The sequence below is a fragment of the Aspergillus karnatakaensis genome (genome assembly GCF_047715665.1).
Source record: "Aspergillus karnatakaensis strain CBS 102800 unplaced genomic scaffold BJY04scaffold_89, whole genome shotgun sequence".
NCBI classification, from domain to species: domain Eukaryota; kingdom Fungi; phylum Ascomycota; class Eurotiomycetes; order Eurotiales; family Aspergillaceae; genus Aspergillus; species Aspergillus karnatakaensis.
Genome location: NW_027395801.1, coordinates 38170 through 49708, shown reverse-complemented (window position 1 = coordinate 49708; position 11539 = coordinate 38170). Strand labels below are relative to the sequence as shown.

Here is an 11539-nt window from a genome sequence, read left to right as displayed (position 1 = left end):
AAACCCCTGGTAGCAATTATCTAGCCAAACCCGAGAGCTCGGCAATATCCTAAGGCTGTCTACTAACTTCGTCCGCATCGGACCTGACCCTCCATCTGTCGGTACTACTAGCTGACTCTCCACTGACGTGGGGTTCTTTCATCTCCAACTCTTTCTTCATCTACTCCGTAACGAACTAACTGCCTTTTAAATCTCCTTTTAAATCCATGAAATGTCTTTCTTATCGTCATCTCTCCTGAAACTGCTTGACTTACCAAAACACAAAAAGCAAGATGCAAACGGTCAACGTTCCAGAAACACAAAGCAACACACCAGCTCCAACTTCCCCACTCACTGCATCCTTTGAATCTCTTTATATACATCGCTGTCGCCGAGAAGATAATCAACATCCGCCCGACACCCAAACTGCGGGTCTTCCTTTCGATGTGTCGCAGCCACCTGGGCAAGATTCTTGAAAGATCGCAACAATATATTGCATTCCTCGCAGAGCAGCAGTCCACATCCAGGGACGGACTGTGCTGATTCAGGTGACTTTGCTTGTCCGGTGAGAGGCTGTGTTGCGCACCGGAAGAAGGCCGGCGAAGGACAAACCGAACACCAGTCGTTTTTCTTGACCCGTTTTCCCGCTGTCGCGATCAAGCTGTCGTCTGCAGCTTTATGATCGAACACCATGGGGTTCAGCCCGCCGTGTGGACTGATTCGATGGCCGGGGCAATCAACGATAGACATAAATGCCAGGCGGCAGCGGAGACACATTCGGCTCGGGGGGTCATCTGCCAGTCCTATGATGCCGTATGCCCAGTCATCACACCAAGGACAGGACTTTGGGTTGGATGCTTTGCCGCCCGTGGGTGGAACCGCTGTTCGAGGTAGATCAAGGTTCGAGGTTTTATTATCAGTGGTGGATTTAGGTATATCCTGCATCTCCGTGTCTTTCGATACAGTCGCGTCCTTTTCCGCATCCTTGCCATCGTCAAGCTGTTGATCCAATCCCGCTGGTCCAGCATCCTGAGCATGCACCTCCACTTCACCGGCCACCGTACCGGCATTTGCAGAAGGTACACCTAGGCCACAGCGCTCTTCAAGCCTAGTAGTTTTGCCATCCAAGGTTTCAACCTTTGGAGGGGCATTTGTTGCCTCTTGAGCCTGTCCCTCAACTGTCATATCAGTCTTCGCGACGTCAGCTTCCACTCGGACCTGCGACTGGACTTCAAGCGCTCCTGGTTGTTGCATGTTCCCCCCAGTTTGTGGACATAGATCCGCCTCTTGCGCGGTATTGGACTCCCCGACTTGGTCATTAAGGTCGCCAGTGCCTTCAGCCTTGTTGCATTCCGATCCAACCTCAAGAGACATCTGCAACGGCTTCTTGTCCCCATCAATCCCCATCCCATTCACCACCTGCCGATCCCCATCGCCCATATCAACCATATCCATAGAGAAAGTATCCAGAAACGAATCATCAACTTTCAGTTCCTTCCTCTCAGACTCCTGCAAAGGAGGCGACTTGCTCCGTTTCACTACCGGCCCAGTCCCATCCTCGTCGCCCGGGGTACTTGTCCTCTTGCGCTTTGTATCCGCTGGCCGTTTCTTACTCTCAGGAGGCTCGTATGTCTCACTTTCATCCTCATCTCTCCAGGTTGTCATGGTATGCTGGCTCATGTTTCGCTTGCGCAGCTGGTATCGCTCTGTTTGTTGGATTTGCTTGATGAGGGCGTCTGAGGGGTCGGTGTTTGCGTCGTCGATGAAGAGTTTTTTGGCTTCTTCGAGGTCGGCTAGGGTAAAGGGCATAGTATGACCGGAGCAACGAGTAGGAGGGATAGAAGGTCGTAGATTCTCGTAGGTGGTTTGTATCTGAGTGAGGTAGATTCCTGGTAGGTCGGTCGACGGCGTGAGTACGGGTCACTAAACCTTCAACCTTCAACCTTCAACGAGATCAAGGTTAGCTTGGATCGGGATCAGAGTGCTATGTAAATGGGAGGTGGCGCGAGGCTGCATCACTCGCATGAAGCTAAGGGGGACGTTCGCGCCGTGCTGGGAGCTCGAGTGTGTATTCGTAGAGAAGCCGGATTGGTTGCGCTGGATAGAGGGAACGGGCGATGAGCTTGAGGAATAACAGGCAGGTCGCGCGCCGGTCGTGGAGATGAGAGAGAGGGAGAAAGATAGTGAGAGAGAGAGAGCTAGATTAAGATAAGGGCGAATGGGAGGTGGAGGTAGGTTGAGGAGAGGAGAAGTGAGGCCAACTGTTCCGGGAAGTGATCTCAAAGATGTCTAGACCAGAGACACCAAGTGAGGCGAGAGGACCTCAACGCAGCTCGAGCGCCAAGTAATAAAAGAAGAGAAAGACCATCATCAGCACCCCATGCAAGAGACAATGTAAGAGCCGAGTAGAAGAAGACCAGGTGCTACCTAGATCGAGATAGACAGACGGACAGCCCTAGACTCAGCGCTCTACCGCTGAACCAACCTGCTTCTCTCTTTCGCAAACTCCCTTTTCCTCGGATCTCTCATCCAACATATCTCAACATGAGCGTAGATCAGACCAGAATCCCTGCAATTGTACTCGTAAGCAAACATGGATCTGATGCTCACTCGCAGGCAAAATATCGCGTCGCAGCCACAGATCGAGCGTTGTCTTCTTGGGGTGGAGACTAAGATAGAAAAAAGACCGTCCATAAAATGTTAGCACAAGCAGTATAAGCCAGAACGTTTGCTCAAGCTACACCGAACAATTATCTATCATCGATGCCATCCGCCAGGAAGACAGCAACCGTTTGCTGAGACCTTTTACCGTGCAATCCATTGGACGTCCTGCCGCCGTCGTTCTCTGTGACCACTATGGAAGCATAAGGTACGAAGTGAAATATCCGGAGATGATATCATAGCTTTACCCAAAAACCTATAAGAAGATAACTTTCTGCTTGTGCTCCGTTCCCATAAAAACACACCTAGATATCCGCCAATATACCCAGACCAATTCCAATCATCCACCACATACCTCCATGCCAGCAGACAGGTACAAATTTCAAGTCCAGATCCTCACTCAGTACATGGATCTGCAAATCTAACACACCTTCCAGCTCGCCCCCAAACAAGTCCTCAAAATAGCACACACCTCGTCATTCTTCAACGGCTCGAGTTTTTCCACGCACGACAAGCTACACACATCACGATAGGCAGCCGCTTTCGAACCTCCCGAGTCCGCAAGGAAAGTGGCAATGACCAAGATAAGAAAGAGGGTGCAGAGCCCTATGAAGATCATAACGCCGACCCAGTCGACGGTTGAAAACGGGCGATCCTTTCGATTGTTTCGAGCCAGGGGCGTCCTAGCATCAAAGGGCGCTGTTAGTTTGATACAATATTCTTGCAGAGCCTCAGGGGGTAGGGATGTGGGTTGGCAACGAGTAGAGAGACGGACCTTTGGTTTCTCGTGGTGTTTCTGGCAGTGGCCCAGACGCGAGAGGCTGGTATATTGTTCCAACCATGATGGGTGTGTCTTAGAAATATCTTTGATATCTCGAACCTTGATATTGTTTAAGATGGTGGAGATAGCAGATACGGTAGCAGCTGGGTAGCACAAGCGCAGTAGAGTAGGATAGAGACAGCAAGAGAGCGATGAATTTCAACAGAGAGATGGGCCCTTGGATTCTGTAAGTTTTCTTAAATGACTGGAAGAGAAAAAAGATGAGGAAATGTTTAACCTGGCTCATCCTCACGCACCGGAATCATTCCTTGCACTTTGATCGGAAATGCTATTCATTAGGGCTGGCTACCTACCTAAGCACACCCAGTTCCCTAAATAAGCCCTCAGAATCACACAGGAATCCTCATTCCTCAACGCCGCGAGTATCGCACTGCATCTACTTGCTCACTCTACGTAATCACAGGTACAAGTTCAACTCTACTGCGGATTTTGCTTCAATCTCCATGGGCGGTCGAACAACCACTCTTCCCCAAATAAGCCTTCAGAATGACACAAACATCCTCAATCTCCAGCGCCGCGAGCTTCTTCACGCACGAGTCACCGCACGTATCACCATAGGTAGTTGAACTAAATGTAGCAGCCCGGCAGATAATACAAATTATGACGATAGCCGTGGTGCAGAAGATAACACAGTACCAGTAATGCGACGGATCGAGATACGCGATCTTTCGGATGAATTCGAACCTGGTTTCTAGTGGGAGAACTGGTACTGTCAGTACTGTGCGTCTATAAAGGTTTAAGAGATATGATCTGATATGATGTGTTATAATAGGGTAAAGAGTAGAGAGAAGGGACAGACCTTTGGTTTTAGTTTCGGGCATGGTGCTCGTGGTCGTAGTTGTTGTCCAGGTGGCCTTTTTTGGTGTCATCGGCATGGATAGGAGTAGGAGTAAGAGTACGAGGGCAAAGGATATGATGGCAGGTCGCTACCGAAGCGAGGTATAGTAGGCAAAGAGAAGGCAAAGTGGATTGGTAAGAGATGAAGACAGCAAGGAGAGGGTAGATATAGGAGAAGAAGAAGAATCTCAATTAGATGGATTGCGTCTGCCTACGCTTTGACTTTGACCTCATATGTTCTCTTGCCCGGAATCATCCCGTCTACGTAGGTTCCAATAAGTTACTGCGCCAGCCAGTGGACAGCTACATCCAATTTCGAGCATTCCACGCCTACGACACTCAGCACGAGACATTAATTAGAAAGTGGCTGTTTTCCTGAGTCCAGGATATTCGTTGTTGACTATATCGAACATGGCTTTAAATAAAGCATCAGGTGGTTGACTGTGCAGTGTACAGAAAATAAAAGGTAGGACATAGTCACATTACGCTGTAGGAGTATGAGAGTAGTAAGGTACCGGGATAACTGTGGTCTCAATCCGTATAGAGCCGGACTAGCCATTTCCATAATGGGCCTGGCCTGTGCATGGTTCGGTAAACCATTTAGTAACAGAAAAGGCTCTTCGCTACGATTGATAGGAGGCCAACATGGAAGTAATGTAATTGAAATGGAGTCATCAACTCGCAAGAGCTAGAAGAATCTCACGCCGTGAGCCGCACGACCCTGTAGCAAAAGACGCTGAGGTAACGGCAGGAAGAAATAAAATCGGATGGAGTTGACCGCAGAACAAATAAAAGGGAGGTCGAATATACCTCCAGAGCAAACAGAAAACGGTAGAAACTAGAAGTATTCAGCATATTACGCTTGTGAATGTGAGATCGCCCCATCTAGATCCAATATAGTATGAACGAAATGAAGCTTAATATCCGTAGAGAGCCCTCAACTCCTCAAGAAGAGCTTCCACCATCATCTCTAGCTGCCGAACCTGCCGTTCTCGAACCCTCTGCTTTTCAGGCAACGCCAGCATCACAGTAATGCTATAAACTACCGACAGAATTACAAGCCACTGTAAAGTTTGCTCGAAAAGAAGTTTCAGCACTTCTTCGAGCCGAAAGGGTTCTGAATCTGGTGTTTGAGGTTATGGTTAGCTATGCGGACAGTAGAGACTAGGTGGCGCAATGCAAAGAGGAAAGTGACGAACCTTGCGATGAAGATGGCACGGGGGTTGGCTCTTCGGCGTCTAGAAATCTTTCCTCATGTTGCGAGTTTGGGTCCGCGTCTTGAGTACCTGTAGAGGCCAGAGACTGTTGATCGTTGTCTAGCTCGCTGTCTGTCTCTTCGGGGGATGAGGGTAGAGAAACGCCTTGACGCCTGTTAGTGAATAGAGGCTGAGACCGGAAGAAGATAGAAGCCATACCATCCTGCTCCATATCATCCCACTCTGAGAAATTAGAGAACTTAGAGAACTCATCGCTGGAGGGAGTGAGGCATTCTGGGGTGGAGGATCGGGAGTCCATAGTGGCGGTAGTGATAGTGGTGGGAGATGAAATGGATGAAGCTCACAATGGCGGCCAGAGAGTGTCTTGAGATTGTGTCTAGCGGATGAGAGAAGAAACGAGACATGCTACCCAGGTAGCAGCCTTGAGAATAGTATTACGTAGTCACACCAGAGACCTTATGGCTCGGAAATGTCTCCCGACGTTATATCTTACCATCGAAAAACCTAGTAGGCAGATGCAGAAACCGCCACTTTTGGACTTGGATTTGAGAATTCCTGTCTTTTAGTTCACTAATAGCCCAGCGTGGTGAGTATATCTTAGCGTTTTTATCAAGCTTCTTATTCCTAGTATTCGCTCAAGCTTGCTCGTCACCGGATAGCTCTATCGGGGATGATGATTATTGTAAAGGCCATGGGCGTGATCCTCTGCATGATATAGGTCTCGGATTAGAAGTGTTCGAAGTTGAGTTTCCTGCACATATTGAAAGTTATGTTCCGGGCAGGCTGCACCTGAAGCTCAACGCTTAACCAATCGAGTTGCAAAGTGTGTATGAAGTGTTGTATACAGGGCCATCCTATGTTCTGGCAGTTTACAGCTGCAAGATGACTACTTGATGCAAAACAGTCCGCAATTTAGATATTCCACCCCCGAGTATTCGACCATTATTTGTAGTCAAGTCATCTCAAGACAACCTCCGACCTTCCACTCTAGTACACTAACTTTATACATGAAGAACAAATCAACCCTATGCCTTGGCATTATCAATGACAACTGTTATCAGAAGAGCCACCGCCCCATTAGCAGCTCTAAAGCATCGCCCGTGGCCGTTGTCAACAGCGGTCGCACCTCATCTGGACACGAAGCAGCTCATCGAGGAGGAAAATACGCCATACTATGATCCAAGACTCTTCTACCCGGCTTGTTTAGGAGATGTGCTCAACAGCAGATACCAGCTTGCGGCGAAGCTTGGCTACGGAACGAATTCAACCGTTTGGCTTGCTCGGGACCTCAACCAGTTTGTGCACCCAAGACCTTCAGGTATAACCAAATGCCAGCCTTCCGCGTAGGAGGGGTACTGCTGAAGCAGAGCAGGATACTCTCCGACTTATCTCGGAGACAAATCCACAGCACAAAGGTTATCCCTTCGTCAGACATCTTCTTGATTCTTTTCACCTACAGCATGAATCAAAAAAATGCCTTGTCCTTGTTTTTGAGCCCTTACGCGAGCCCCTTTGGCTATACAGACAGAGGTTCATTGGAGATACGATACCTTCAGATGTACTGAAGATCATGCTTCAAATGATTCTCCACGGTCTTGATTACCTCCACACAGGGTGCCATATCATTCATCCTGGTTCGTCGGAGCTTCTTGACTTCTATTATACAAGGCGGCCAGCTAATTGATACCAGATCTAAAGCCAGATAACATAATGGTCCAACTAGAAGATCCGTCCATCCTAGAAGAATCTGCAAAAAACGAATACCAAAACCCCCTCCCACAGAAAAATCACCCAGACGGCCGCACGATATACCTCTCCCGAAACAACTATGGTTTACCTCGCAATACAACAGGGATCATCCAAATCACAGATTTCGATCTTTCCGTTTCTGGTGACAACCCGAATGTTGGGTGTATTCAAGCGGAAATTCACCGTGCGCCAGAGGTTATCCTAGATGCTGGCTATTCGTATAGTGCTGACATATGGAACTTGGGCGTCATGGTAGGTTTTATCTGGCTTTGATAGTACCTTGCTAACGTCTGATACCCAGTTATGGGATGTCCTTGAAGGTAGAAAGCTTTTCAAAGATATAGATCCTCTGCATGTTCAGGAGTATAATGAGTTAGGCCATCTTGCATGCATAACTGAATTGCTAGGTGATCCTCCGAAGGAGCTCTTGGACAAGGGGAGGAGGACATCACGATTTTGTACCGGTCAGGGTATGTGCCTCTACCTTTGCGCCTAGTAATTGCACTTGGCTGATAAATCACAGGGATCTTTAAAGGCCCAACGGTCGACCCAACAACCTTCAATTTCGAGAACTTGTTGAACAATGTCAAAGGCGAGAACAAGAGGATGTTCATTGAGTTTGTCAAAAGGATGATGAAATGGCGCCCCGAGGAACGAAGTATAGCAAGAGAATTGCTGCAAGCTCCTTGGCTGTATGCCGAGTTTGAGGAGGATTGATAGGAGGTCGGTTGCGCCTTTGACTCGTTTTCAATGCTCTTGGCGCATAATGATAATTACTGACCTGGTCTTCGATGCACGTAGTGCAATCAATTGATATCTACGCAACTTCATACTACTTGCGGATTGAACAAGATTGTAAAGGCTACGCGTGGTACATTGCATGTCAGAGTCCTCAGGTTCAAGGCCTCGTAGTTGGGGCTTCTGTAGCTTTACTAGTAAGTCTGGAAGGCTTGTGCATGGTGGAAGCGATCAAAGACGAGCACGGCCTGGCTGATAGTATACCCGAAAACGGGGTTTAGGAGTCTTAACAGGGATATAGAACGATGAGAAATCGAACAACCCGCAAAGAGCAAAACACAACAGAATTGAAGTCCTCAGGAAGATATAGAACGCAGACATCCATCGCAGGGCCCATAGCCATAGCCATAGCTATAGCCCTGCCCACCCGAAATCAGATCCTTCTCTAGCACGTCCCCCCTATCCCCTCAGGCCAAGATAAATGGCGTAGAGGATGCCCGCAAGAAAGCCGATAGTGAATAAAGCATAGACGGTGATGATTAGCCCGATGCACAGTCGTCCTGCACACTTCTTCAGACACGGTGAAGTTATTCGACGGCAGCGGTGGCGTTTTGCTTGGGCCTGGGCTTGAGTTCGAGGTTGAGGTTGAGGTTGAGGTTGAGGTTGAGGTTGGGCTTGAGCTTGAGAACTGTTGGCTTCTTGCAAGTCACCGGTAACTCGTATGGAACTCACCTTGAACGACCGGAGGAGTACCGGACGGCACATCCGCCCTCCCCTCTCTACCAGTCGAGACATTACCGAGTTCAATATCAGTGGTAAGAGGGTCACGGGCGGGGCTATAGGCCGGAGGTGGCTCGGATATGTATACCATTTTAACGCGTATGCAGCTTAGAAATACGGCAACAGGATGGTTCAGGAGTTAGAGGACAGGAGCAGAAGCAGAGCGCAACGCAACGCAGCTTGGGCCGTGACATGGAGGTATGCAGAAGACAATTACAAAGGATCCATCATTGCGCTTCTAGGTAGGTAACGAATGAAGCTTAATGGACGTAAACCTAAGATCCGGAGTTATAATCCGACGACGATGGCGACCAGAACTCCAGGAAAACCCTCCACAGAACAAGAGCCACCAACACGACGCTCATACACAGGAAGATGAATCCGCCTACCATGCCTATCACGTTTACTGTATTCTTGAGGTATTGCATGATGCACCGCCCGGAAGGAAGAGGAATCTGCCGTAATCGGCTGGCGATGGTTGGGGTTTCTGGCGGCGGGGGTGCTGTCGATGATTGCTTAGTTGACCAGAAGATAAAGGCTCGCTTTTGAGATCTGTGGTGGAATATAAGCTTACTCGCAAATCGTACCCTCCGGACAGAAGATAGCCCTGGCGCCTGCTGCCGGCGTGCGCTTGTCCCTTTTCTGGGAAGGACATCGAGTTCGACATCTTCGGCGAATTGGGCAGTCTGGTAGACTACTCTACCCTGTGTCTCACTGCCGTCTGTTTCTGATTCTGAGTCCGAGCCGGGGATGATAGATATCATGTAGTCGTCAGAGTAATGTGCTTGTTCATTGTTGCCCTTGATGAGGGTACTCAGTGTCATGGCGTCCCGCTGATACGGCTGGGTTAGGAATCCTATCCGGAGGGTGCGTAGAATCTGCTTGTTAGAAGCAAATTAGGTAGGCAGCAGACGTAAGGAGAAAGGGTTTGATCGGTCTCTACCTAATGCGCCAGAAAGGAGAGCCCATGACCCCAGAAGGTTGCAGATGACGCGGCACCGGAACCCATCTCCGACGTGACAGCGAGCTAGATGCGGTTGCAATTGATTCCTCGTTCATCATGCATCTCAATTTTTCATCCATCGCGCTGTTTCTCTTCGAGACTGATCTGCCTCATTCTACCTATCCTCTACATCTTCAATCTCGTACGCTACGGAAATCATGTCCACCCGCACACCCCCCTCCTACGAATATATAATATCCATGCCTGAAGACCCATACCAGGACTTGGCCTCCGAGTACGAAGACTCAGTGTACGAAGACGACCTCGAAAAAGGCTATCGTCCTTACCAAACGTCGTCCTCTGCACCTGCAGTCGAAGCCTACAGTCCCAGGCAGAACTACATTCCCCCTCCGCTATCCATCCCGGATGTGGACGTGGAGGTGTGTTTCGAAATCGTCTTTCTCACTTTGATAAGGGCGCTTTTGACGTTATTCTTGCTCATTGTTGCACTTTGTATTATCTGCTTGACGGTTGACTTGGTTAAACGGCTTTTCTAGCCTTGCATTTGGGAGGAGGGTTTGGTGGATGCTGCGAGACTTGCTTGAGTGTTTTGTTTGGGTTGTTTTTCGGCTCACCTGGCTTTTTTTTTTTTTGGCGTTCAGGGCTTGGTATCGTGGGACTGCGGCTGGCGGCGGTTCTAACAAATCTCTATATCTACTTCTTTGAGCCCTGTCTACCTATTTTAGACTCATGCACGGGTTTCAACGTATCGAGAATCCATCTTTATGGTATAGCCGTACCTATCCACCAACATAAGACCACAGAGCTTAGACATAAACCCCCATCACGCTGCGCTAGATATGAGAGTAAGCCCTACTAACTCAGCAAGTGCCAGTATCCAGCAGTAGTAAAACTATCCTATCTATCCTTCACAGATCACCTCCCTTTTCTTTACCCTCAAGCTACCTAAGAGCCAGCAGCTCCAGCCAGCAAACTCTTCACCTCTATATAAAACCCAATAACCAGACAGATGGCTACTCCCAGCAGGAAAATAAAAACGCACATCCATGCCAAGACCACGGCACCTTCAGCGATCGTCTTTTGGATGGTGTGCATGCTCGGCAGCTCTGACAGCTTGGGAAGTCGGGGACGGGGGATGTACCTAAGGATTGACGAGGCCTTTGTCCTCTCTGGGTGGATCGTGGGAAAGGGAGGTTAGCTCGACTGTGATGGGTTGGTTTTGTTAGCTTGGCTGTATGAATTGAATGTCCTTGGACATGGGGGCGGGTACTTTTGGACTCGGAGTCTGAGTCGGATGGCATGTCGGTGGTGTATTCGAATATGGTTGTTCAGTCGGTGAGCATGGTTGCGATGTGCGTCTTGGATGAGCAATGGACTCGGCTGTTTGGGATTGTTGTAGCTTGAGATAGATTTGGGTGCTTGTGCAGGAGAGGGTAACTGTGAGAGAGAGTAGAAAGTAGTAAATGCTCTAGAGGATTTGATTTGAAAAGCTGAGAGAGTGAGTGCGGCGTTGAAGATTCAGAAGGGTGCAAGTATTTGTGGCTGAGCTCTCGTCACCCGGAGGCTTTGTCCGTACCAGTAAGTAAGGATGGACGCCTTGTGCAGCGAGAAAGTATAGCGAAGTCGTCGGCGTCATTGAGCACATTGGAGACGACAGTCATAGCGCGTACCGCGTTCTATCTTTTGGCATTCCTGGGCACGTAGATCCTAGGGATAGTTACATGAAAAGCCGTACTTCTGCTTCAATAGGTTGTGATTCGCATTAATAGAGTA

General features: G+C 48.9%; 5 protein-coding genes across 5 annotated transcripts; 1 reads left to right on the top strand and 4 right to left on the bottom strand.

Annotated features, from left to right (window-relative positions):
* Positions 1–2964: 2964 nt before the first annotated feature.
* Positions 2965–3498, bottom strand: BJY04DRAFT_202674 (uncharacterized protein). Its single transcript, XM_073713243.1, has one exon. The coding sequence runs from the start codon at positions 3257–3259 to the stop codon at positions 3062–3064; it is 198 nt and encodes a 65-aa protein (XP_073564889.1). The 5' UTR covers positions 3260–3498; the 3' UTR covers positions 2965–3061.
* A 203-nt stretch (positions 3499–3701) lies between these two features.
* On the bottom strand, positions 3702–4438 carry BJY04DRAFT_202673 (uncharacterized protein). Its single transcript, XM_073713242.1, has 2 exons — positions 4281–4438; positions 3702–4184 (listed from the first exon to the last, which is right to left on the bottom strand). Exons 1-2 carry the CDS (start codon positions 4354–4356, stop codon positions 3916–3918), a joined length of 345 nt encoding a protein of 114 aa, XP_073564888.1. The 5' UTR covers positions 4357–4438; the 3' UTR covers positions 3702–3915.
* Positions 4439–4985: 547 nt separating this feature from the next.
* BJY04DRAFT_202671 (uncharacterized protein) lies at positions 4986–5909 on the bottom strand. Its single transcript, XM_073713241.1, has 3 exons — positions 5734–5909; positions 5518–5679; positions 4986–5441 (listed from the first exon to the last, which is right to left on the bottom strand). The coding sequence occupies exons 1-3, from the start codon at positions 5831–5833 to the stop codon at positions 5236–5238; spliced, it is 468 nt and encodes a 155-aa protein (XP_073564887.1). The 5' UTR covers positions 5834–5909; the 3' UTR covers positions 4986–5235.
* A 670-nt stretch (positions 5910–6579) lies between these two features.
* Positions 6580–8001, top strand: BJY04DRAFT_211561 (protein kinase; the record flags this gene model as incomplete). The annotated part of the gene is made up of 5 exons (XM_073714427.1): positions 6580–6830; positions 6871–7169; positions 7226–7536; positions 7586–7754; positions 7808–8001. 5 exons carry the CDS (start codon positions 6580–6582, stop codon positions 7999–8001), a joined length of 1224 nt encoding a protein of 407 aa, XP_073564886.1.
* Positions 8002–9077: 1076 nt separating this feature from the next.
* Positions 9078–9626, bottom strand: BJY04DRAFT_224378 (uncharacterized protein; the record flags this gene model as incomplete). The annotated part of the gene is made up of 1 exon (XM_073717956.1): positions 9078–9626. One exon carries the CDS (start codon positions 9624–9626, stop codon positions 9078–9080), a length of 549 nt encoding a protein of 182 aa, XP_073564885.1.
* Positions 9627–11539: the final 1913 nt, after the last annotated feature.

Bases quoted from the DNA above. Each gene is read 5' to 3' on its own strand.
- BJY04DRAFT_202674 (XM_073713243.1), bottom strand. From the start codon at position 3,259: ATGATCTTCATAGGGCTCTGCACCCTCTTTCTTATCTTGGTCATTGCC.
- BJY04DRAFT_202673 (XM_073713242.1), bottom strand. From the start codon at position 4,356: ATGCCGATGACACCAAAAAAGGCCACCTGGACAACAACTACGACCACG. The intron at 4,185-4,280 runs GTCTGTCCCTTC...TGACAGTACCAG, and splicing joins GCCCGAAACTAAAACCAAAG to TTCTCCCACTAGAAACCAGG.
- BJY04DRAFT_202671 (XM_073713241.1), bottom strand. From the start codon at position 5,833: ATGGACTCCCGATCCTCCACCCCAGAATGCCTCACTCCCTCCAGCGAT. The intron at 5,680-5,733 runs GTATGGCTTCTA...ACAGGCGTCAAG, and splicing joins GGATGATATGGAGCAGGATG to GCGTTTCTCTACCCTCATCC. The intron at 5,442-5,517 runs GTTCGTCACTTT...CTCAAACACCAG, and splicing joins CGTGCCATCTTCATCGCAAG to ATTCAGAACCCTTTCGGCTC.